Consider the following 27,303-nt stretch of genomic DNA (forward strand, 5'->3'; position numbering starts at 1 on the left):
ACTAAGTGGTGGGCCACATAGGAATGATTGGAGGGCCACATGTGGCCCACGTGCCACCAGTTTTACCTCTGATTGAGAGTCCTGTCCTGACCACCTGTGTTTACAGTAGGCACCGGCTCACGTGACAAACAAACTTGACTAGTAAGTACATATTCGTTCTAATAAGAGCCTTGATACGAACACCAGTGTGTAAACACGTGTTCAGACTGTCACGTGATAACGGTTTATACAGTTTAAACATAAATAAACAGCTTTGTGTGTCCGCGCTGGTGTTTCCGGGTGGCGCGTGGCTCGCTAGCATCCGTCGGTTCCGCCTCGCGACAAAACAACCGACTCCGTCTAGTATTGTAACTGAGAGGCTGAAGCGGAGGGGGCAGCGGGGCACGGGACGAGACAATGGCGGCGTCGCTTCTCTCCGACACCGACATCAGGCACCGGTCCATGGCGGAGGAGGATCCGACCGGGAACGAGCACGGGGCGGCAGCACGCAGCGCAGCGCCTCGCTGGGGACCGCAGCACGCCGGGGCTCGACAGCTGGCGCGGCTCGACTCTCCCGGTGAGAACAGTGTTTACTGCCGTCAGTGATGTTGTTGCTGCTGTTGTCACCTGCTCCGTCGGTGCTGAGGCACGAGGACAAAAAACTGATGATGATGATGATGATGTTCACACACCTGTTCGCTAAGTGCTAACACTTTAGCCCACAGGCTAATCTATTAAACTCTGTGTGTTGCTAACAGGACAGACAACAACGTGCAGTTAATAACTGTATGAAAGGGTGAGTTCAGTTGTTGTTGCTGTTGTTCAGTTGTTGTTGCTGTTGTTTTGTGAGATATTAACACATTATTATCACTGACTTTGCCCCAAAAGTGCCTCTGTTTTCATGATTTAGCCCGGGAACCTCTTCCACTGTACAGTTCTAGCACTACTTCTATGGAATTAGATGTGTATCAATATTTTCGTACAACTCTCTTTCAGAAGCAATAAACTATTGTTTTAATCGTTCAAAAATATTGTATTGTATTGTTTGAATATGCACTTTGTTGACAAAATAATTGTAATTTGAAGTATTTAACGTTTGGCAGATTATAAACGTTACTTAACGACTCAGAAGCCAATCAGCAGGAGGATTTCTAAGGCCCGTCTGCAAACCAACAATAAAATACAATAGTTTTGAATGATTAAATCGATATTTTAATAGCTTTTTAAAAAAGTGTTTAATAGAAATATTGACACAAATCTAATTCCATATACTTCCAATCCAACCCAACTTTATTCATAAAGCACTTGAAAGACAACACAGTTGTCTGTAAACAACACAATAACACTCGGGCTGCCAAGATTAGTCGACTAGTCACGATTACGTCGATTATTACATTTGATAGTCTGGGACTCATCTAAAAGAGCAGCCTCGGGTCCCGGGACACATTAGCAACCTCAGTGTTTCAGTGATCATTAAAACAAACCGTTTTAGTGACGTTGTAAATATGAAAGTATATTAACACATTGCTGAAATAGCTCTTCCACGTCCTCTCCGATCAACCCCAGTTCAGTCAGCTTGTGTTTAAAAAGGCTCCTCCTGCGCTCCCACAGGGTCCATGCGTTTGTTTTCTCCATGCTGCTGAAGTTGTTGCCTTCAGCCTGGATGGGCTTCTATAGTCCTAGGACAAAATCAATATCTGTGACAAAGTCTACAGCAGTAATCCTCACATCCAGTCCTTGGGGGGACTGGATGTGAGGACTTATTTTTTTTATTTCTATCTGAGTTGAAATTCACCTGGCATCCCAGACTAGTCTATATAAATCTCTGATTAGGCATCTGGAATGAAAACAGGTCTGGTAGAATAAAACATAAGCAGCGGTCTGGACCCCGGAGACTGGAGTTTCAGGACGGTTGCTTGGTGCACACAGGCTACAGACACTTTGACAAAAAAGACAGTGTTCGTGTTTGTGTGGACAGAATTGTCTGCTTTTATCAGCACAAAGTGTTGTGTCTGTGTCACGACCCTGAGGCCCCGTGTAATTGTGGTGGCCTTGTTAGACGTTTCCCATTAGTTACACAATTCCTGCTGCTCTTCTAAGTGCTGTTTCTCCACCACAGACACAAACACTACTTTTCAGGATATTACATTTATTTATTGTACTGATTTTTTTGTTGATTTGTTCGATTGTTGAAAAGCAAGTTTTCTGATTTGGAAATGTTAATATTTTCTGGAAAGAATTTTAGAAGGTTTGGAAAACATGAAACAAACCGTTGCAGCCTCACACTAAACATTTCCAGCATTATTTAAATCCATAGAAATCAGTATTTTTTTATTCAAGGTAACTTCTAATGACATCATACATACCAGATAAAACAACAATAAAACAAGAGAAATAAAAACAGTAGAATGAAAATAAAACCCTCTTAAGTACTGTTGTTAAAGTAATACATATCTAAATAAGACTAAGTATTAGATGTGACATAAAATTCAAAACAGATCTTGCTTGTATGTGACTAACAGTGAGGCAGATTAATCAGATTATGGTTAATCTGACTTCTTTTATATAAGCAGTAGTCTTGCCCTGTACTGTTTTAAAAGTCTCTGTTACAGGCAACCAGTGTAGAAAGAGTCGATCACGACGATGCTTTGCCGTTCACTTCACGCTTTGTGCAGCCAAAGTTCTCCTCGGACAAATTCCCCATGATCCCGCGCTGCTTCACGACGTTGTGAATCAGTTCTTTTGTTATTGTTTTAACTGCGGCGACGCCTAGTGGCAGAAATCATGTACTGAGTACGGAAAATCACAAGCAGGGACGATTTACAGTGTGATTTTTATAAAGTCCTTGCGTAAGAATTAGTGACATCTAGTGGTGGAAAATGCACATCGTCCCATTTCCAAGCCCGCCCTGTTGTTTTAAAAACATGTAACGTGCGCTCTGGGTGGTTTGTCAGTTCGGGCTGTTGACGGATGGCCTCCTTAAAGGCTGTGAAATCCAAATATTTATTTTTTTAAAGTGATTACCCACAGACTCATGGTACTATATTGAATATCTGCCTATAACCCATACAAATATCACATACTGGGTATTTTGTATGTTTTTTTTTTTTTTTTGACTTTTGAGGACATGATTTTGAGGTTTGGGAAACACTAGGTTCAGGAATTTCCCATGTTTTATGGACCAATGAAACAACACTAACTTAACATTAGTCACTGTTGGTTTTCAGCGGATTTTAAAGCAAGTACAGGCTTAAAAAGATAAACGGGAGGGGAAAATATTGTAAATAATAACTGGATAAATTGAGCCTGTTATCACTGTGGATACACTGACTCAAACATGGTGATGGAAAGCACATTGTGCCTCAGACCTGAACACAGAAAACCTGTGCTACCAGTTGTGCATCAAGCTGGACTGTGCCACATTTTCCTGCCTGACCATCTGCCCTGCTTCTCACTTCACTGCGCCTTTTAATTGCCTCTGGTGGAGCCATGTTGGCCACTTGTTACCACTTCCTGAAAATAGGGATGGTGATGGTGATAGAGAACAGAGAGAGAGAGAGAGAGAGAGAGGTTTGCACCACTGGCGCTGTGTGACTGCGAGGTTCACATGAGGAGAACCAACATGTGTCACTAGCCTGTGCCGTGTGACTGTGAGGACTGAGCCCGGCTCCGCCCACTGAGCTGAAAACGCCTCCTCTGGCCTCACTGACGATGTCAGAAAAATGTCATTTCCATTTAAAGTCAATCACTTAAGTGGATGCTGATGCGAAGGCTCATCCTGTTTTTTAGACCCCGTGAGCTGAGTCGTCACCTTTGACATGAATTGGAATTGTGATCTACACGATTATTCGGTGTCATTACATTGGAGAGATAAACATCTCCACTCTGGCATTTGTAAACAGACACACACACAGACACACACACCAGGGCGGAACAATGACTTGTGAAGCGATTAGCTAAATTTAACCCCTGGATGTGCCTTCAAAAGAAAGTTACGTTAACACACCTAGAGCACCAAAATGTGTTCATAAAAAAATTTACCTATAAAAATTGTATTAATATTTATTTTTTAGTCCCATTCCATACATATCAAATAGTAATGAATTTTTAAAGTTTTTAACCCTTAAATTGCTAAGTTTTTGTCATGATGCATCAAAAATAGTGAGTTCAATGAGCACATTTTGGTGCGTAGGTGTGTGAGTGTCAATATTTTAGTTAACATTGTTTACAACAGACCAAACACAATATGCATGAAAAAGATGGGGTGCAAGTATTCTAGAAGTTAACAGCCAAAAACACAAGCTTCCCATACTTGCATCTGAGTGTAGTAGTTAATATTTTGATAGCATCCCATAGGGGTGGGAATCACACTGTACCTCCCATAATACAGTACGGTGCGCGATACATGGTCCACGATACCAATTATATCACGTGATAATCAAAATATTGCAAAGACAATCGTATAGCGATACATCGCGATATCTGTCTGAAAACAAAACGTTAAAACGTGAGAAGTGTATAAAGTGTATAAAGTCTATGTTGTGAATGTGGATGAATGCATCTCATAGCGTAGCTTTGTCCGTCGTCATCCTGCTGTAAACTCCCTCTTCTTCTTCAGCCAGGTAACTCCCCTCCCCAAGTTTCCCCTCGTTCATTTGAGCAGCGCCACCATGAGGAACCATGAAGTAGTGACAACGCCCAGTGAGTAAAACTGGCAGGGGCTGTTTACTTTAGAGCGCCTTCGTTTGTTCATTAAAATAGCGATATTTACCCTTACCCCGTATCGACTATCACATTGCACGATAAATCGATATTTTGACCCATCCCTACTATCTTAGTTTGAACCAAAAACACATGGAAAAGTTATATTGTGTTATTATGTGTACAGAACATAATAAACATTCAGTCACACATGTAGGTTTGTGTAGCTCTTCTTCTTGTGACACTGCTTTGACTTCCGTATCTGGTATTGGCTCAATGAACAATCAAATGCTCCTTCTTTATCAGACCTGTTCACAGAAAGCCCCGCCCCCACACTAGAGGATAATTGGCCAGATTTTGGATTTTAGGTCAAAAAGACAGTGGCTCAGGTTTTCTTAAAGTAACTTCCTGAATGACACAGACCATAAACCTCGGTAGAATTTAAGGTAATTGGCTTTTTATTCCAGGTACATTTCACACTTCCCTTTTTCGACAGTTTTTTTATTGGAAGTACCTCATACTAAAGAAGAGAGACTAAGGCTGATGACTGATGTAAATATTGATAACACCAAAAACGCAAATGGATCCCAATGGTGAGATCAGAGTGATTTTAGAAGAAGCCCAGTTTTGACTTTGTGTGATTTGGTCCTAAAAGCAAAGGTTTTATTTTTTAAAAACAATCAAAATATTATAATAAATAATGCTGCACAGGCTTCATCGATGGATACCGTAGATGTGGCTTAGATTAGGATCATCATTAAAATATATATCCAGTTGTCTGGGTAACACTTGCACTTGTAATAGTAAGATAATATTATGGTATTACTGTTTTATTTCTCATGTCATTTTCAGGTTGGTAATAACAGAAGAAATAGAGTTGTAATAAGGAGATAATAATAAGACAGTAATGCAACTTATTTCCAAAGAAAATAGTTTTGTAATTAGAAAATGAATATACTATAACCCTGGGTTACTTTAACCGGAACTTGTGTTTCTAAGTCACTAAAACTAACTTTTTTTTCATCCAAAAGTTAATTTTTGATCATGTATTTAAAATGTGGGCTGGAGAGAGACCATAAAGAAAGTGTTATTCAGTAAATGTTCATTTAAATAATGCAATTATTTGAACTGTTATAGTTTACTTAGTTTACTAAATAGAGGAATTTGTTGTTTGGTCCAGAAAATGTCAGAAAATGTTGAAAGAGTGTTTGTCAAACCTGGAAATGATGATGTTCTCAAATGTCTTGTTTTTTGGCCACAAACCAAATTCATTTTTTATTGTTTCTTTGTTTTATGGAGCAAAGAAACCAGAAAATATTCACATTTAAGAATGTGAAAAATGAGACTCACAAGGATGAATAGATTATTGAAATAGTTGACGATTAATTGACTAATTGATCACTTGTTTGTAGGGTGGTAATTGTTAATAAGGGCAGCAGTCAAATGTGACATTGATCGACTTTATCGCTGCTGCTCTATGAAGAGCCTGCAGCCGGCCGTGTAAACCAGACAATACCACGGCTGTGTGTGGATTTGTGTTTTCACCTGTTAAATCTCCAAATGACTCACAAGCTTTCCCTCATTTTTGGCCAAAGGGCACAGCGGGCCGCGCGGTGGACGACCGTCTCGGCGACGCTAACAATGCCGCCGAGCCATTTTCGCGGAAAACTTGAAAGCGCAAATGTTTGCCACACGCTGACAAGTGTCTGTTAAAGAAAAATAAACAGCTGAAATTCAAAATGTCAAAGTGTCCATTTAAGGGACGCCACGCTGCTACGCGCTTAGTTGTTTGGGTCCGGTTCGGCGCCGGCGGGAGGTAAATCTAAATAGCAGTTTGGCTTGTTAGAGTTTGAAGAAGTTAGATGAGGCGTTGGCAACGCTCCACAGAGCCAAACATGGGCTCATTACAGCAGAGCTCGGATGGACAAACAGCTGGACGCATCGCTCTCCCCCTCTGTTTGTGCATCTCTCCATTCCTCTCCATTCATCCCATCGTCTCTCCTCGGTCCTCCCATATGTCTGAAGTGTCACGGTCTGCTGACGGCCTCTCCTCTCCTCTCCTCTCCTCTTCTCTCCTCTCCTCCTCTTCATTTGGCAGGATATTCAAGTCTTTTTACATGAACAACTTGTGTGCGTCACCTTGGTGTATGTGTTGTCATCGCTCCGTTAGCGATCAAACGCATACAAGTATTTAACCTGGTTCGTCCGTTTGTCCGTCGTATCACACGTCAACCGTGTTTCATTAATCCCTAAATTAATATCATCTATATCTAATTTAACTCTTCTGTCATCGCAGACAGGGTCTGGCATGCGTACGTCTCGTTACTGAAACTCCGTTTTGTGATGGCTAGGAAATTCAAAAACTGTCCAGGGTTTGACCTCCCCGCCTTTCGCACTGTCAGCTGAGATTGGCACAGAGAAAAAAGGCTTTTAAAAGACTTTAATCTCAAAAGTCTGACTTTTTTCCTCAGAATTCTGGCTTTAATCTCAAAATTCTGAGGAAAAAATTCAGAATTCTTTCCTCCAGAATTTGGCTTTAATCTCAGAATTCTGACTTTGATCTCAGAATTATGTCTTTAATCTCAGAATTCTGATTTTTTTTCTCAGAATTTGGATTTTAATCTCCAGAGAATATTTTTTCTCAGAAATTTTTTTTTTTCTCATTATTCCGACTTTAATCAGAATATTCTGACTTTTTTCTCAGAATTCAGACTTAATCTCAAATTCTTCAGACTTTTCTCAGAATTCAGACTTTGTCCAGAATATTCTGGACTTTTTTTTTCCAGAATTCGACTTCCCAATCTCAAAGAAGTCTGACTTTTCCTCAAATTCTGGCTTTAATCTCAAAATTCTGAGGAAAAAGTCAGGGCCCTCCTCAGAGGTGGCTTTAATCTCAGATTCTGACTTTGATCTCAGAATTATGGCTTTTAATCTCAAATTCTGATTTTTTTTTTTCTCAATTTGGATTTTAATCTCAGAATAATTTTTTTTTTTCTCAGAGATCTTTTTTTTTTTTCTCATTATTCCATTTAATCTCAGAATATTCTGGACTTTTTTTTCCAGAATTCTGACTTTAATCTCAAAATGCTGCTTTATTTTATGTCATTTTTTACATGTGGCCCTAAAATGTCTTAAATTATCTATATTTACATTTATAAAGTGCTCAAAGCCGCTTTAAGTGGCTGTTTCTACAGTTCACTCACAGCGGGTGAAGATAAAACGACTTATCTGAGCCGCAGTCTGTAAATTTGACCGACGCAAATTTGTCCTTAAAGGTACAATGTGTGCAAAGAACATACATAGCCCTGAGTTGGCATGAGAACTCAAAAGACGTTTAGTTTGTCCATTGTGGGCTACTGTGAAAACATGGTGATCCGAAAAGCGCTGACCACAGCTACTGATGTAAATATAAAAAAGGAGAACTGGTGATTTTATACTTAAAAAAATCAAGAATAATTCTCTTCAATTTCTGCCAAAATAATGAAAATAATTCCCCCTAAATTTTACACATTGGACCTTTAAAAGGTGTGAAGCTGTGACTTACTTACTCCTCATATGTGACAGTCTCTCTCTCACACTCTCACACACACACACACACACACACTCATCCAAAGCCTCCCCAAACTGCTGACCCCTGGGTCCCAGAGGTCACAGGTCAGAACCTTTCGAGCTTGTGTGTTTTGCCCTGAGATTCACACGAGCTGAACTTGACACTGACCTGTGTGTGTTCTCGTGACCTCAGTGTGCACATGAGCAGTGTATGTATGTGTGTGTGTGTAGAGAGTGCAGTACTAAAGTTGCATCATCAGGATTTAAGATCACGAAACTGAGTTTGTTTGTGTGAAAAAGAGGACAAACGTTGTTCTTTTACTGTTTCATTGACGCAGACGAAACAGATTTCCACAATAACAGGTAATAATGTAGAAAACTGTGGTGTAAAAACGTAGAACTGTAGAAACGTCAAAAAAAATGGATGGATCTGGTTTTATTGGTGTACCTGAATACAGAAAACTATCTCGGTTTGTCAACTTTTAGTTTTTGTATTTGAAAAAGGCAACGGAAACACGGCAAATCCAAGAAAAAGTATTGAGGCCAGTGGATTTCAAACCTATTGTACCACGCTCTCAAAGTAACACCATTGAGGAACGAGAGATAAGGTGATATTATTGAATTACTCTGTTATTTGTTTCATTTTCTACGCACTCAGCTACCACCACAGGAAGTTTGAGAACCACAGCTCATAATCTGAAATCCTCCTTCTTGAACCAACCGAGTCTGGAGAGTTGTAGAAACTCGCAGATTACATTTTTCAACTCAAGCAAGTGACGCAAAAGCTCGAATGAGGCGAAAAACGTGCCGCGCTATTGGCGTCTATGCATGACTTTGTGTGTGAACTCATGGAAAATCTGTACAGAGTCTCGTGTAAAAAAAAAATTTTTTTACAATGTAGAATCACGATTTTTACATTAAATTGATTATTTTTGACACCTCATATAGAGACAATATATACTATATTATACCACACACACACACACACACACACAGTCCATCCATGGCTTTTAGAGCCTTCAGGCAGGATTTTACTTCTGACCTTGACCAACAGAGGAGCGAGGGAGTATTGTGTATTTTAGAGATGGCTTCTACTCTCTGTGTGTGTGTGTGTGTGTCAATGACTCTGTGTGTGTGTGTGTGTGTGTGTGTGTGTAATTATCCTTATGAGGGCCACAGATGAATATGGTGGTAGCAGAAAGCCCAGGAGATGAGGGGATGACACACACACACACACAAACACACACAAGACACACACATGATGGGATCTGTCCATCCCTGTGTGTGTGTGTGTGTGTGTGTGTTACTGCAGGGTAGACAGGCTGGAGCAGGGCCTACTTACACTGGCTCTCAAGTGGTTTAAATGTCTTTGTGTTATTATTGTGCTTGGATATATGCATCTGGTTGTCTTCCTGTGTGTGTGTGTGTGTGCGCGCCATTGTGTTGGTATGCTGTTGTTGAATCTCATTTGCCACATTCCTGTCTTTGTTGCAGTTGAATCTGGTGGGTAATGGATTTATAACATTTTTCTGGGAGGATTGTGTGTGTGTGTGTGTGTGTGTCTGCATGCGCACACTGCCACATAAAGACGTACAAATTGTGTTTGTGTATCATTTCTTCATGAGTGGTACTTTGTGTTTATGTTGGTTTTGTGTGTGTGTGTGTGTGTCTCAGGTTCTGTGGTCCACTGAGATCAGATGAAAGGAAAGCGGCCTGTGACTGATCCACTTCTGAACAAGGGAATTCGACCTCCCCCTTTATCTCCCCCTTCTTTTCCTCTCTCTCTTCCCCAATTTCCTTTTCACTGTCAGTCTCTCTCAGTGTCTCTCTCTCTCCCTCCCTCGTCTCCCTCTTTTCATTCTCTTTCTCTCTGAGCATGTGACCCACTTTTACCACCCACATCACTCTCCCTCTCTCCCTCTCTCCCTCTCTCTCTTGCTGTGTCTCCCCAAGTCCCATCTGAAGACAGTCTGCTGAGAGCAAAGCAGGGGACACAGAAAGAGAGTGAAAATCAAAACAGAAGCAGAGTTCTCTCTGTGTGCGTGTGTGTGTGTGTGTGCGTGCGTGTGTGTGTACATCACCACCCTCTGTGCGTTGCTGTCGACACCTTCAGTGTGTGTTAGTGTTTGTAAATGCAGTTTACGGAGTGTAGGTGATGATGGAGGGAACGAGAGGACGAGACACGGCGTGGTCGAGGAGTGTCGGCAGCTCTGACTCTGACGCTCTGATAGCTCACAGCACATAACTCGCGTCTCGTTCCATTTATTGATGCTCTGTCGTTCATTTCATGAACAGTTCAGACGACCCCTGGACGTCAATGTGGCCCCTGAGCCAAAAAAAAGTTTGCCCACCCTGTTCTAAGTGTGTTTGGACCTGACTGACGGACACAGAGGACGGACGTGTCTATCATCAGCTCAGTGTTTGTCCTGTCCACATCACAGGTTTCAGACCGTGTTCACGCCAATCCAGAGGAACCACTAGTTTAACTGGACTAAACAAGGAAAATTCACCCAAGGCTTTTTTGCTTATTTTAACCATAAAAGGGCCAAAATATTTCAATATCTGGAAGCTTTTTACAACTTCCTGCATGTTAAAATAGTATATTCACCATTTAAAATGCTGAAAAAATAAAAGTTTTTTTGTTAAATTTGAGCAGTGTCAAACTATTTAAAATAACATTTGTTTGAGGCCAAAAAATGGACGACAAAGACGCCGATTCGCCGGCTTCCTGCAACAGCGCGAGTGAAGTTACCGTAATTTACCACACGTTGGCTTTGACGTGCAACTTCTCAGCTTTCTTTATTTGTTGTTAATTTAGGTTAAATTGCCCCTTTCTTTTCTTGTCTGTCTGCCTTATTTCTCCACGTTACGTGCCACACCGTGGCGATGGTTAATGGGGGTCTACTTTTCTGTCTCCCCTCTCCATTAGTCCATTAGTCCATTAGTATTCAGGACGTGTTGCCTGCCCGCCTGCTGCCCGCCACTCATTCCCCAGACAGCGAATCAGCCGGCGTTGATTAATTTCAGCCTATTAGCACCCCTCGTTCTCCTCCCCCGGCTCCGCCCAGGTTAAATCCCCACACACGCATGCGTGCGCGCACGCTCGCAGGCGCGGGGAGGGGAGTGGGTGCGCGCGGGGGGGGGGTCGCTGCTGGGTGAGCATGGCAGAGGAGGCTACAGGAGCCAGTTGTTGTCAGAACGATATTAATGAGTGCACTGCTCTGGCCCTAAGAGTCTTCAAGTGAGGTGTGTGTGTGTGTGTGTGTGTGAGATATCATTTTGGATGCTAAGTTGTGTGTGTGGCCCTGGGTGTGTCTTTTGTGAGTCAGTGTGTGTGTGTGTGTGTGTGTGCCTAACATGACAACATATGTCTGTTCATATGTACATACTTTTAGAGACTGTTTTAAGTGTGTGTGTGTGTGTCTGTATGTGATATCCAGCAATGCCATGGCCTGGGGGACAAGGGTTGTGTGTGTGTGTGTGTGTGCTTGTGTGTGTGTGTGTGTGTGTGTGTGTGTGTTTGCACTCTGTGGAGGCCTGTCCTAGTTTCCTTCCCCTCACCAGGGAGCCGGAGGATCCAAGGACTGACGCACATCACCTGACAGCCGCCCCACTGCTCCACGGCCTTACGACGCATGTGTGTGTGTGTGTGTGTGTGTGACAGAGAGAGATTGAGTGTCTACATGTGTGTGTGTGTGTGTGTGTGTGTGTGTGTCAAAGGAGGTTGCGTGTGTAATAGAGATGTGAGAATGTGTTAGGAAATCCATCAGTTGAGTTGAGGCATCATGGTGTGTGTGTGCGCGTGCGTGCGTGTGCGGCACACAGCGGGCACAGTAAGAGTTTAAAGACTGTGTGTGTGTGTGTGTGTGTGTACTGTGTGGGATATAGTAAAGAAAATGGTGCCACGTGAATCTTGTGAGACAAACAGAGCGACTTAACCTCAATACGGACTGAGTCCATGTGGATTGAAAGCACCTGGTTAATGAATGAATGAATGACTGAATGAATGTCTTTATTTTTAATGAGTAAAAACACATAAGACAATAAACTGTAGTAATATATACACCCCAAGGCAGTACGAACATATAAAAATGCCTCTTTATCCATATACAGTACGTCTTTAAAAATGTTTGAAAGATTTGAAAGAACTCTAATTCAGATTAACACAATAATTTCAGGATAGTGGGATTGGGTTTCTCAACATTTTAGATTAGATTAGATAAATTCAGACTTTGTTACTCCCACATTGGGGGAAATTAAGACGTCGCAGTAGTTAGAAAGAGAATAGAATAGAGCACGATAGAATAAATTAGAACACCATTCTAGTGCAAAGTATGAAATACGATGTAGAAAAGACAAGCGTACGGTGTTTTGGGGCATGGGAAAGAAAGTAGAATTCCTTCAGTTTCAATAGGATCCTTCTGCACCTAGTGCCCTAATAAACCAATAGAAATTTTAATTTACATTACTGTATTTACACCGTCTTTTGTCATTTTATAATCTGATTATTGCGTATTCCTAGTGCCGTACTGTTTTCTTAATCTGGTTAATATCAGATTGAGTTTTTCTAAACATCACGTTAAATTCTAACTCAAGTCCACTCTTAGGTCAAAACTTTGTTTCTGTCTTTTTTTTTTTAAAGAAGGGTGAAGGGTCACGTCTGAAGAATCGTTAAAATATCCATAATCACATATTTTAAATCTCTCATGTGACCACGTCAGTCCATACCTTAGGAGAGGCTGATAGCATATTCATAGGCCCACAGGTCTATATGTAGGTGCACGCACACACACACACACACACACACACACACACACACGCAGGCCGGGGTGCTTTATTAAAAGTAACCATCATGAATATCTTATAGTCTGCTAATGCTATGTGAAACATTAGGATCTGAACGCATTAAAGTTTTAAAGGCACATTTGGATAAGGAGGAAGGAGGAGGCGGTGATGGTGGGAGGAGGAGGAGGACGATGACGGACAAAGAACAAAAGAAAGTGACGTGAGAAAGAAGTTTGTGCATTTTCTGCAGTTTTTTTGTCTCTTTAGCTTCAGACAACATTAAGTACGACTGTTCACACCTGGATTTTTGTGAAAATATAACAGCAGCAATAGATAAACACATCTATACTATGATGTTGGTGTGTTATTGTTTTTTGTAAAATCATATCTTTTCATAAATTATCGTATCTTATTGTATCTTTTCGTATCTGTTTGTATCTTTTCGTAAATTATCGTGTCTTTTCGTAATTTACCGTATCTTTTCGTAAATTATCGTATCTTTTCGTAAATTATCGTATCTTATCGTATCTTTTCATATCTGTTTGTATCTTTTCGTAAATTATCCTATCTTTTCATAAATTATCGTATCTGCTCGTATCTGTTTGTATCTTTTCGTAAATTATCGTATCTTTTCATAAATTATCGTATCTTTTCGTAAATTATCGTATCTTTTCGTAATTTACCGAATCTTTTCGTAAATTATCGTATGTTTTTGTATATTATCGTATCTTTTTGTATATTATCGTATCTTTTAGTAAATTATCGTATCTTTTCGTAAATTATCGTATTTTGTCGTATCTTTTCGTATCTGTTCATATCTTATAGTAAGTATCTTATTTTAAGATTAGTTGTCTTAAATTATCTTAGCTTATCTTAACTTGTCTTACCTTATCTTACCTTGTCTTAAATTACCTTACCTTAACTTATATTAACTTATTTTAAATTATCTTACCTTATTTTATTGTATCTTAAAGGGAGACAGCAGTAAAAGATGCAAATTAGAAACATTTCACGTACGAGTGAAGCAGGAGTGAAAAAAAACACAAACTATAAAATGTGTGTGTGTGGCTGAGTTTGACCCTCGCACTTCTCTCTGCGTTGGTTAATAATCGCTGATGTGAGATTTTGTGATTGAGTACGACTAGATTCTAGTTAAAGTCTCGTAGTTAATTCTGCTGACCTGTGAGTTTGGTCTCCTCCACGCTGAGGTCTCACCTGCCACCTCAAACAGCCCGTGTGTGTGCGTGTGTGTGTGTGTGTGTGCGCGCGCGTGTGTGTGTGTGTGCGTGTGCCGCGTCAGCATTGGTGTTCCACATAAGAGGGGTCGTGACCCTGCCACCCGGAGTACACTTGTCTTCATCTGACTGATCACATATTAACAGCCACCACACACACACACACTGTGTCTGAATGGGTCGTTGACCTCTGGTAAAGAGCGACTTGTTCTCCCAGTGCTTGAAAAGAGACCTCACCCAGTCCATTAATACAACATGCTTCAACTTCTCATCCGTCCTTTAGTCTCCTCCCGCCTGACAATTTCTGCTGAGTTTCATTTCATTGTTGCACTAAACTGCATGACTACAAAACATCACAGACACTTTCTGTCACCAAACAGAAAGTTTGACAACAGTTATTTGAAGTTATTACTGGCAAATATTTACATAAACATTCTTCAAAAGCATGTTTTTCATGTAGTACAGTACAGCAGTGACGACACCACACCGCGTTATGGTGAAGTAATGGAATATTTTTTAATATCTCTTTCAGGCGTTGCACTTTGTAGACGGTCCCTGCGTCCCCTCATTGTGTCCCTCAGATATACAGATATATATCTTCCCCGTGGTCAGATTTACCTCTTACTTCCAGCAAAAAGCAGAAATATGTCATAATTTTGTTGATTTGCAGACAGTTATATGATCGTTGCCCCGCGTGAAGCTCCTCCACCCCCTTACATCCGGGTTACGCGACCTTTGCGTCACGTAACTTACGCTTAGGGCTGCAACTAACAGTTATTTTCATAATCGATGAATCCGTCTATTGTTTTCGCCATTAATCCAGTAATCGCTTGGGTCCATAAAATGTCCGAAAATGTCGATCAGTGTTTCTCAAACCTAGAAGGACAGGACTGTGTTCTCAAAATGTCAAATTTTGTCCAAAAACTACGCAGAAAAACCGAAAGTAAATATTCACATTTAATTTTTCTTGAATTCCATAAAAAGCACTCAAACCAATTAATCGATTGCCAAAATGGTTGACAACTAATTTAGTCATCGATAGATAATAAATTAATCTAGTAATTGTTTCAGCTCTACCTAGATGGGAAAAATCTAAACTGGATGAAACAGGAAACGCTCCTTTTTTTCATTTTATTTTGAAAGTGAAATGAACAGTTTATCTGTTTTTTGTTATCTGTTTTTTTCATTTTATTTTGAAAGTGAAATGAACAGTTTATCTGTTTTTTTCATTTTATTTTGAAAGTGAAATGAACAGTTTATCTGTTTTTTCATTTTAAAGAAATAAACCACGTTGTGAGACGTTGGTGTTTGTTCACACACGGGCTTTTCTTGTGTCTGTGTCCGTCTGTGTTTAGTCCTCGGAATAGTGACGGCAGACTTTGCGTCGGGGGCGGTGCACTGGGCGGCCGACACCTGGGGATCCGTGGACATGCCGGTTATTGGAAAGGTGAGCAAACAAAAGCACAGATTGTCTCCTGGGTCACGTTTCCATATTCCGTGCTCTGCATTAACGCGTCAGTCTATCGTGTCAAACTCAGTCTCACATTCCATGTAAAGAAGTGATTTCTCAACCTTATTTGTGTTTTCTTGTCATGTTTGTGAGTGTGCTTGTACATGTGCGGCAGTTCAGCCCAGCTTCCTCTCAAATGACGTCAAAAACAGGATTATAGCTACCAGGCGCAACAATTTTGTGGGTCAGTGTCAATACCATCGTCTAATCATGCCAGCATCGAAGCGTGGAAGCAACCAGCTAATCATAAAATCAGCTAATCATAAAATAGCATTTCTCGTTGCCAGGGAAAGTTTGAAAATGTGTGCCCAGGTTTTGAGAGAAAGAGCTCGACAGTGATTGGACAATGTGGCAAAAAACTTCACTTCCACGGAAGCTCAGCTTCCCTGGGAGTCAATAGAGCAGTGGGAGGGGCGCGGATAATAATTAGGGGAATGGCGGATCCGGTTTTTGATTGACAACGTTGCAGAAACATACACAACAGTGACAGTCCTGTGTGGGTTTTTGTCGTTGTGTGTTATTTGCTAACGATATAGAGCATTTTCATTCGTACATATACATTTCCTTGTTCTAGTTGTTTGTTTGCAGAGTTTGTGTAAGGAGGTTTTCTTGTTTCAAAGACCAGTGCACTTCCTCAAATAATATCAAGCGAGTTTCTATGGTTACCGTCTTCTCTATTGTCTCTTTTGACTGTAACACAATGTTTCCAGTCTACAACGTGACTGTTTTGCTTCTGTTTTGGTGGTTCTTGTGTACGTCCGCTTTCACCACCATGGACATCAACAAATGACAAAATTGGTCTCACATGGACGATAGCTCAACCTCTGCGGACACGAAAACTACGTTCCAATGTGGAAATGGGCAACCTATGAAATTTATGTCACGCAGACCCAAACCAGACTATTTCTCATCCATTCACTACAACGTAGATTTTAATTTTCCCTTGACAATCCCCCAAACTTAATTTCGTGATAGTTCTACCACAGATTGTGTACAACGTGTTATGGGGGCTAAAGTTTCAGTCTTTGCTCAGCTGTTGTCAAGTACTTTTTCAAGCTTGTAACAGAAATTTCCTTTAATCTAGATTGTTTTTCATCCGTGAGATTATTCATCCTTCAGTGTTCCTGTAGATTTTACGGGCTTGTTGTCTCACACACCAAACCAGTGATTTTGACCAGTATCACATCAACGTGTTGGCTCATGGAGGCGAGTAATGTCTGCAGATGCTTGAAATTGTCCTTCCATGAACCTGCAGGGTCGGTCAAGTCCTTAGAATAACATTGTAATGACCCGGTGCGTCGGAGACAATAGAGATGATATTATACTGTAACACTGTCCCCCCTGTGGCCCCCCCCCCAGGCTGTGTCACCATGGCAGCATGGTGGAGGCACCTTATTCCCCCAAGCCTGTGGACTGTCGTAGTGACCTGGAAAGTAAATGTCACTGTCTCACAGAGGAATCTCCCCGTGGACGGCAATTGTCCACAGTCCCCAAGACACACACACACACACACAGAGTCGATGGCCTCTCCTTGAACCCTCACCATACAGTGCGACAACATATGTATGTGATTGTGTATGAAGATGGATGCACTCACACACACACACACACACACACACACACACGTAGTTCTTGCATTAAGACACATCACAGACACATTAATGCACATGCATCCAATTAGAGTAAAGGTTATTCTCATTTAAGCCAATTAAAAGCAGTGTGATCAGGTGCAGCGTGCAGATTGGTTCATGTGAACTTTGTTTTGATTAATGAGGTGAGCATTTACTTTATGTGTGTGTGTGTGTGTGTATACTGTATATTTTGTCCATTTATTCTGTGGATAAAATCATTTATTCATAATTTTGACACAATGTGAGACATAATTATAACATTTATTCTCAGTCCATATAAAAAGATGTTGTAATGCAGGTTAGGAGTTGATATATTTGTATTTATTAAAATGTTAATAAATACAATGAGATTCATTTATAAACATGTAGTATTTTCAGTATATGTACAGTGTGTACTATTATTCGCTTGATTAAAACCAGGTGATTAGTTACTATGACTTGTCATAATGTGCTAAAAAGATACCCACCAAGTATTGCTTTAATAAAAACTAGTATTTCTATACTCCAATGACCTAAAATACTTCATTTATGGTTCATCTTTTACCACAGGGTGGCAGCAGCAGCAAGTATTTAGAGAGTGGACTTCATGTGTTTAGCTCAACACGCTGAGAACCATGTATTACATTCACTAGCTTCCATGCGCTGGAGTTTAGAATATTCTAATATTTTGACCAATAATTTTTCCATTGAATATTGGAATAACATTTTTGATGGTAATGTGTACGCGGTACATTCGTAAATGACCTTGTTCGAAATGTATCTTACTTGAGCTAACTTCTGATGTGATTTATAACATCAGTAAAAAGGTTGTGCAGTTTTGTAAATTGTTTTTCTGGCGTGTTTTATGGCGTGTTTCCACTGCCTCGCCTCAACTCGCCGTGGCACGGTTAAGTTGTGTTTATGTGTTATTTGTGTTGGTCATGATAACAGTCAAATCAACAAATGATTTACCAGTCACTGGTTCTGAGTTAAGCTGGTAATTTCCTAATCCAAAGTTTCCCAAACTCTCTGTAAGGAGACCCACTCTTTAAACAATGTCCAAATCACAATATAATATATTACATAATGTAGCAACTAGTTTATATCTATGTACCCAATATGATTTTAAATAGGTAAATCAATCACTTTGTTGATGTTTAGGCAACTCTATTTAAAACACACACACATAAACCTGAACTCAATTTGTTTGGGGACCCCAAAAAAAATCCTCCGTCCCATCTGTGGGTCCCGACCCAGTGTTTTGGGAATCTCAATCACTAGTTTCAAATTGTGTTCCCGCAGTAGACAATTAAGCGCTTGATTTAGAGACATAGTAGACAGTTTTACTGGCTTCAGCTCTTCTTTAATAGGTGATGTCAGTTTTGTCAATGATGTTCCCATTTAGAGTGAAATGGACGACTGTGGCTTCATTTATGGAGGAATGACGATGATGACGGTTGAGTTGGAAAGACTCGACGCACTTTTGTGTTAATGTAACTCGCTGTTTTATTTTCCTACTGTAACAAAGTCACAGGTGTTTTGTTTTTTTTAGGCTTTTGTCATCACAGCTTTGGAGATAAATCCCAGCTCTGCCGCTCACTCAGACACTAATTGGCTCCAGATCCCCTCATCATCATCATCATCATCATCATCATCGACGGCCTGTTCAGTGTGATGAATTCTAATGCGTTCACGTCACTCTTCCTCGTCGACCGAGTGTTGATTAGGTCGTGTCTTTCACGTCTCGCAGGCTCAGGTTTCTTTACTTAAGAAACACATTACTGTACACGCGACTCGTGTGTGTGTGTGTGTGTGTGTGTGTGGAGTTTGCTGAAGGCACTGGTGTGGTTTGATGTTTATTTATGATGTGGAGTTTGTGTGTGTGTGTGTGTGTGGGGGGGGGTTGGTTTGTTACCGCACCAAAAGCACAGCGGCGTCGAATTTGCATGGTGTGTCGGACACCGTAGGAGACTTCTAATAAAGACTTAAACTGGGGAAAAAGAAGAATGCAAAACAGAGAGGGACGACAATGGGCCTGTGTGTGTGTGTGTGAGTCGTGTTTTTGTGTCTGTGTGGGTTTTTTGGAGAATAAAGCGGGGGCCCCCGTGCTCCTAGTTTAGCTTATTTTTGAATATCAAAGACGAGCGCGATGGCGAACACCTGAGGCTCGTAGTGGCTGCCGTTACAAAGCTGGACGACACGTTTGAAGCCAGTCGCGCTCTTAGTCGTCGTGTTTGTTCCGTCGTTTACTCGCCGTCTTTTGTACGTCCTGTGTGTGTGTATATGTATTTGTCGTTCTATAGACGACGAGCACACATCGTGACAAGAGGTCGTGAGAGTGTTAGAGCGTCAATAATGTTTTCTATAAGTGAACAGCTTTATATACTGTATCTATAATAAGACGCTGACTTTTTTACCTTGCATTATTAGGCTTTTATCTTAGTTAGTTAATTAAAAAGACTTTTGATCAGTGAAACCCTTAAAACTGCAACCGTCATGTGGAGGAGGAAGCAGTAGAAGATGGATGGATGAATGAATGAATGAATGAATGAATGAATGTAACGTTTTCCAGGTTTGGGACTTCATGTTAACACTTTGTAATCACTATTAAAAAAAGAGTATATTCAAAAACAAGAAATGGAATTTCTTTTAAACAAAATATTGAATATTCAGTCAATTAAACACAGTAATGTTTTACTTTAGAGCTTAATTGATTATTAATCGATTACTTTTTGATGATTGATTAATCAGTTGTTTCTCTGATTTTTCAGCTTTTTACGTGTGAATATCTTCTGGTTTCTTTGCTCCATATAACAAAGATAGCATTAATATTGAATGATTGTGTGGTTTGTGGACATTGTTTCGAGGTTTGGGAAACACATTAGGGCTGCAACTAACGATCGTTCGCTCGATTAGTCGAGTAGTTGTTTGGTCCAGAAAATGTTGAAGAATTCAATGATCCTGTTCTCGAATGTCTCGTCTTTGTCCACAAACCAAAATGATTTGGTTTTAATGGATTATTTGTGATATGGAGCAAAGAAACCAGAAAAAAATCACATTTGAGAAGCTGAAAAATCAGAAAACCTAATAATAAATAACCTCAAAGCGATGAATTGATTATAGCTGATGATTCGTTTAGTAATCGATTAATCGAGTAATTCCTTCAGCACTAAAACACATATTAACACATTTTCTGACATTTATGGGTCAACCAACCAATTATGATGTATTAGTAATCAAGGAAAAATGGACTTTATTTCAAGGATGTAAACATATTTTAAAAACAGCCAAACCTTAAAGTGTGTGTTGTAGTTTTCTCTGTAATATTAAGAACTCTTTGTCATCATCATCTTCAGTGTGGTTGAACTTTAATTGACTCAGCAAGGATTCAGCACATCCACTTTGAGGACAAAGTCCCGTTTTCAAAGCCTCAGTCCTTCTCACCTCGTGCCACTTTTCCCTCTTTGTGTTTACGTCGTTACTGGAAGTGTAACGTGTCTGTAATGAGGCAGTGATGAAGACTTCTTATTGTATTTGCAGAGGCAAAGCAAGAAGGTAGAAAGATTTTTTTGGCCGCCAGAAAGGAGTAAAGAGGATGAAAGAGATACCAACAATAAAAGTGAGATGAAAATACAGTACAAAAAAAAAAAGAAAAGGTCGGGAGGACATTAAAAAAAAAGTCAGTGCAGCCAGTGGGACGGCGCTGACTGCTGGGGCGACGGGCGATGTGAGCCGGTGATTAACGAATGTCGTCGCGAGGCGGGCCGTTAAACGGTGTGGGATTAGAGGGCACGCGGCGACCCCGGCGGCCCGCCGTGTCGCGGGGAGCACGGATGCCCGCCCTCCCCGCTCGGCACGACCTCCGCGGCTTAGCCGGCCTTTCATCTGGCTGAGGGCTGTGGCGGGAGGGGGAGGAGGAGGAGGAGGAAGGGGACGGTGGTGGCAGATTAGAGACGGAGAAAGGGTGGGGGGCGAAGAAGTTGGATAGTTTCAGTGTTTTGTAGCCACGGCACCTACCAGCCATGTTTGCAGATAGGTGTGTGTGTGTGTGTGTGTGTGTAATTGTCCGAAATGGGCACAATAATGAGTTTTCATGCTGATGTGTCCACTGCTACACACACACACACACACACACAAACTGTAGCAATGAAGATGCAAGCATTCCCTCTTTTTTTTCCTCCCTTTTTACCACAGAGGAGAAATAAATTACCTTTATCCTGTGTGTGTGTGTGTGTGTGTGCGTGCATTTCCTTTTGTCCTCTTTTGTTGCCGCAGATATTCAGATTCCGTCTTTCATTTGAGACCCCCATGTTCTCACAGACAGGTGTCTGCCTCCGCACAGTGCAAGAGGGGTTTGCAGCTGTGTGTGTGTGTGTGTGTGTGCCTGTGTGTGTGCGTGTGTGTGTTTGAAGCTCACATTTTTGGAGTTTGTGCGTCCGTGGGTCATTTATGTGTATGAATGTGTTTGTGTGAGACGACTGCTGTTCTGTGGTTTATTAGGATGCTGGATATGAGCTTTGGGGTTGTGCAGGATGCTGGGCACCCCTGAGTCCCTGTGTGTGTGTGTGTGTGTGTGTAAACAATGCTTTCCAGTGTCTGCCTTGTGTTCCTCTGATTTACAGTGAATGTAAATGAAGTAGAAAAGATGTACCGGTGACTTTCAGCCTGTGTTTTTGTACCAGCTTTTCTTCTGCTTAGGCAAAATATTCTACTTTCTACTTTCTAAATGTAATGTATTCTCCCTTGGGGGCCACACGGTGGGTGTAGTGGTTAGCACTCTTGCCTTGGTCGGAACAGGGGCCTTTCTGCATGGAGTTTGCGTGTTCTCTCCCCGTGTGTGCGTGGGTTTTCTCCGGGTTCTCCGGGTTCTCCGGGTTCCTCCCACACTCTAAATTGTCAGGTGAGATTGGCGTCAGTGTCCTCCCGCGACCCTCATGTGGAGGATAAAGCAGTAGAAGACGGATGGATGGATGAAATCATACATTTTGAGCGTTGTAGGACATTTGCTGAACAATTCATTGTTTTTAAATAAAAAATGTAAATAAGTTTGCATGTCAGAAACAGTCTTTAAGTTCTAAACCTTAATATCTGTCATGTTCTACATCTATAACACAGCTGTACTGATCACTATTCTAATTGTAGTTAAGTAGTTAAGCCTGTATTCAGTTACTACTCACTACTTAATAAGGGTTGCTGGTTCGAGTCTCCACCAGGTCAAGGGTTGATGAGGTACCCAACCCTCATTGCTCATTGTTAATTGGACACTATAAATTGAACCCATCTCGTTTACGCTTTACTTTTTAAATCGCCAGAAACAAAGCCACATTTTGTAAATCATGAACCCTTTTAGATTCATATTTGGGATAAAACACAGCACAATGTGGAGGCTATGAGATATATAAAGGTTTTCTGTCACAGTTCTCCTGACCACAATAACTGCGATTCATGATAGTATTGGGATTAGAGGTGAAAGTAATCGATTACTAAATGAATCGTCAACTATTTTGATCATTAATGACTCGGTTTGAAGCTTTTTTTCAGGATTAAAACAAAGATTTCTGATTGTTTCAGCTTCTTAAATGTGAATATTTTCTTGGTGTCTTTGCTCCACATAACAAAGAATCATTAAACACTCCATCGTTTTGGTTATAATCGAGAAAATAATCGACAGATTCATCGATTATGAAAATAATAACATGAATGAATGATTGTGAAACATCGCTGGTGGGATACAGATTTATTGTGTGTGGGAAAATAATGAATTTGATAAGATTCTATTAAGTCGTGAGCAGAAGATTGTAGCTCCCCTGTGGTGGCACATATAAATCACAAGGACTGTATGTTGGTGAGTTAGGCAGGATTTTTGAGTCGTCATCTCTTCTTTCACTGAAACCAGGATGTGGAAAAATGCTAATTTGATTTAAAAGAGCTGTTCCCTTTTTTCCTCTCTCGCTCTCTCTCTCTCTCTCTCCCCCTCTCCCTCCCTCTCTTTCCGTGCAGGCATTTATTCGTATGTTCCGCGATCACCACGACTTCATTGAAACCAACGGAGACAACTGCATGATCTCCGTTGGCTCACATGGCCGTCAAGTTCCTCACAAACACACCAGGTACACACACACACACACACACACACACACACACACACACACACACACACACACACACACAGTGCTCCTGTATCCTGTGTGAAACATATTTTCTCACCTGTGAGTGAGAAACCGGGTGGGGGTGAGAGTGGGAGTGGGGGTGAGTGACGCTCTCCCCATCTGCCAACAAAGGAGTGGGAGTTGTTGTCAGTGTATGGTAACGCGTGACCCCCGCACTGGTTTTCCCTAAACCATGATCATTATTTATTGGACAAAAGATGCATTCAATGACAACCATATTTATTAGTCAGAGTTTCTGTGTAGATTCTCATTGGTGCAGGTCCTAGTTCTCCGGAAGTCATCAAATCAGCAGGAAATGGACTTTCTTGAAGACAACAGTTGTTACTGCAGTAACAGTGAGCACTGGCCACATTTTACAGAGCTTAAATTCCAGGACTTCATCACAGACTTAACTTTCCCCATACAACAAAGAAGTTGTGAATTGTGAATCATCTCCAGGTTTGACCAAACGATTACTCGATTAATCGTGAAAGTAATCGACAGATTAATCAATTATGAGAATAATCGTTAGTTACAAAAGGTCTTTTGTCAAATGTTTTTAAGAAATGGACAACTCCAGATGCTGCTGATTGAATAAGTTTTGGATTAATTAGGGAGGGGTTTGAGTTCAGTGACATCTGTGGGCAGTCACTGCTCTGATAACTTCTGATAAGTATCAAGAAGAAGCATGTCTTTAGAGCTCATACAATAACCATTATGTGTATCAGTGTTGGTCTAAAATCCAGTCCTGTCTGTGAACCCTGATGTGACATAAATGGTGCCCAAGGTCTTGAGTGACGGTCTGATTGGAGTGATTGTTTTTACAGTCCAAAATGTACAGAGTTTGATGCTAAATGAAGGCTACATATGTTTTCCAACACGCTATATTCTGCTAAATTCTCCACACTGCACCTTTAAAACCCGTCTTTCCTTCTGAAACCTGTCTTTGGTATCTGGGGATCGTGTTGTTGTGTCAGCGTTGATCCGAGTTGACAGCTGACAAACAGGCTCTGTCTCCACGTGGACTCACACCGCGCGCAGCCTTTCTTTAAATAATTAAAGGCAGTAAAACGGTTAATAACGTCCGTCACGTGGACGTAGATGACGGTGAGTCTGCCGTCGCTTTGTTTTGAAACCGCGACCTCTCGACCCCCGGCCCGAGACGTCGCCTCTCCCCCGCTTTCACTCTCCGTGTCCGTCTCTGTGTGGTCACCGCGAGACGCCCGCGAGACGCTTTGACACGACACGGTTTAGATGTCACCGTAAGCGCGACATGACCCCGTGCCACCGCCGCTCTCCGCTCAGCGCGCTCTCACCTTCTGTCTCAAACCGTTAGCGGTGACCTCTTAAGGTGTGTGTGTGTGTGTGTGACATGACAGGTGTGGATGTCTCTGCACCTCACCGCGTCTCACCGCGTCTCCGTCTCGTGATCTCTTGACTTCCCGCAGTGTGTGACATGACAGGTGTGGATGTCACCTACAAGTGGACCTTGTAATCTTTCCTTCCCTCGCTCTGCTCCCTTGTTCTCCGGTCCCTCCCGTTGACAACCAGCTGACCTTTGAATGTTTGGTTCCACTTGTCTTTCGTCCGTCACAGATTTGTCTCCTGTCTCAGTCTGGGAAGTTTGTTGATTTAGTTTGAGGACGACTCAATAACGCTTTGCTGAAACGATACGGATATCTGCGGTCCAGTACTCTTTTAAACCACTTCATCTGCACCGACAACAATCTTTTTATTTCACATTCTTAAAGAAATGTTTATGCAAACGTGGCATTGTTTCAAGAAGCGCTCGCACATAAAGTTTGTGCGAAAAGAAGAAAAAAACGAGAATGCTGGTTCCATGTGGATAAAAAGCCGATAAGACTCAGTCTGGGACAGGGGTCTCAAACTCAAATCACCCTGGGGCCACTCAGGGGCCACTCAAGTCCAATGGTGTGTGGAAAAAAACAAACCTGTTCAGCAGGGGTGGGTGATATAATATGGATAAGCGGAATCATTAAGCAGACATGCTAACGGTTCCCAGGAATCGATTGACTGTGCACCGGTTCTCGATTCCCATCCCTAATCATGATATAGCAATAACAATATTTATTTCAGAATTTCAAAATAAAAGTGTTTGTTTTGATATGGAGTGATATTTCGAATAAAATAATAATTTATATAATGGTAGATTAATCTATAAATATCAAAAACGGACAAACAGAAATTGATTTGGGGGGGACCACAAGTGGCAGGTGGGCCGTACATTTGAGACCCCTTCTCTGGGGTAACGGAAAACAACTAGTCATACAATTAGTTGATTATACATGTAGTTAAATTACTTTAAATTATTATATTTATTTTGCATCATAAAATATGTTGTTTTTTTATTGTTAATATTGTTCCATATTAAAACAAGCACTTATATTTTGAAATGATCTAATCCAACTTTATTTGTAAAGCACTTTAAAACAAACACACTGGACCAAAGTGCTGCGCAGAATAATGGATAAAAGACAGAAGAAGCATTAGAGTATAAAAAAAACAGTTCATTTGAGTTTGAGACCCCTGGTCTAAAATAAATGAAAGAATCCAACTCTGATTGTTATTATTTGAAAAAATTATGACTTTTTTCATTTATTCTCTTGATTTCAATTCAGTTTTATGGATCGAGTGATCAGTTATTTAGTGATTAACAAAAATAACACGTTAACCACCCTTTACTGCTCATAAAAGAGTGGACTTATATATCTAAGAGACAACTTTCACATCTGTAGGTGAAAATGAACAAACAAAAGCACACGTCACAGACGAGTTGTTTACATATAAAGGGTCATAGTGAGACTGTAGCATCAGTACACGATCAACAGAGACTGAGCGCAGTTATTATACATTCTCTGCTCGTCGTCCTTCTAATCTGCTCTCTCCTCCTCGCCGGTCTTCACCCTCTCCCTCGGCCTCTCCGTCTCTCAGAGGCTCCTTCCAGCATCCTCTCTGTGGGAGCGCTCTGCCTCCGCGCTGAACCTCTTCATTACACTGGACACTTACTCGTAAATGATTCCATTAACTGTACTTTTTTAATTTGATTTTGGTACTTTGGTGCTCGTTTGCCCGTCTCAGAGGCCCTGGCAGGCGGCGTGTCCGTGGCACTGCTACGTCTTCGCCCTGGCCGTCTCCGTGACGCTGACCAACCAGTTCCACATGTGGAGCCACTCGTACTTCGGGCTCCCGCGCTGGGTCACGCTGCTCCAGGACTGGCACCTGGTGTTGCCACGGAAACACCACCGCATCCACCACGTCTCGCCGCACAAGACGTGCTACTGCGTCACCACAGGTGAGGGACGCGACTGAGAGGGAGCATTTGTGTTTATACAGTGTCAGAGCAGAGATGTCAGCGGTGTCTCAAAAACTGTTCTGTTTGATTTCTTTGTTTCATGAAGTGAAAGAACCTAGAAAATGTTCACATTTAAGAAGCTGAAAAATCTGAACACTTGTTTTGATTCCTTAAAAACACTCGGACCGATTAATCGATTGTCAAAATAGTTGACGATTAATTTAATAATTGATTAATGGAGTGATTGTTTCAGCCCCAGTCCTATATATATATATATATATATACATATATATATATATATATATATATATATATATATATATATATATATATATATATATATATATATATATACATAAGTTACACACAGCACCTTAACACAATAAAAGTGTTGTTTTCCGTGTTCATCCATGACACAACTGTAGGGCTGCAACGATTATTCGATGAATCATTTACTAAATGAATCATCAGT

General features: G+C 41.1%; 1 protein-coding gene across 1 annotated transcript; it reads left to right on the forward strand.

Annotated features, from left to right (window-relative positions):
* Positions 1-26,959, forward strand: si:ch211-212o1.2 (uncharacterized protein LOC492735 homolog). The gene is made up of 4 exons (XM_044035391.1): positions 1-556; positions 15,605-15,696; positions 23,370-23,479; positions 26,618-26,959. The coding sequence occupies exons 1-4, from the start codon at positions 397-399 to the stop codon at positions 26,676-26,678; spliced, it is 423 nt and encodes a 140-aa protein (XP_043891326.1). The 5' UTR covers positions 1-396; the 3' UTR covers positions 26,679-26,959.
* Positions 26,960-27,303: the final 344 nt, after the last annotated feature.

The sequence above is a fragment of the Solea senegalensis genome, linkage group LG10, assembly GCF_019176455.1.
Source record: "Solea senegalensis isolate Sse05_10M linkage group LG10, IFAPA_SoseM_1, whole genome shotgun sequence".
In the NCBI taxonomy this organism is placed as follows: domain Eukaryota; kingdom Metazoa; phylum Chordata; class Actinopteri; order Pleuronectiformes; family Soleidae; genus Solea; species Solea senegalensis.

Excerpts from the sequence above, each read along its gene's own strand:
- si:ch211-212o1.2 (XM_044035391.1), top strand. The coding sequence starts at position 397 with ATGGCGGCGTCGCTTCTCTCCGACACCGACATCAGGCACCGGTCCATG. Across the intron at positions 557-15,604 it reads GGCGCGGCTCGACTCTCCCG|TCCTCGGAATAGTGACGGCA; the intron begins GTGAGAACAGTG and ends GTCTGTGTTTAG. Across the intron at positions 15,697-23,369 it reads ACATGCCGGTTATTGGAAAG|GCATTTATTCGTATGTTCCG; the intron begins GTGAGCAAACAA and ends CTTTCCGTGCAG.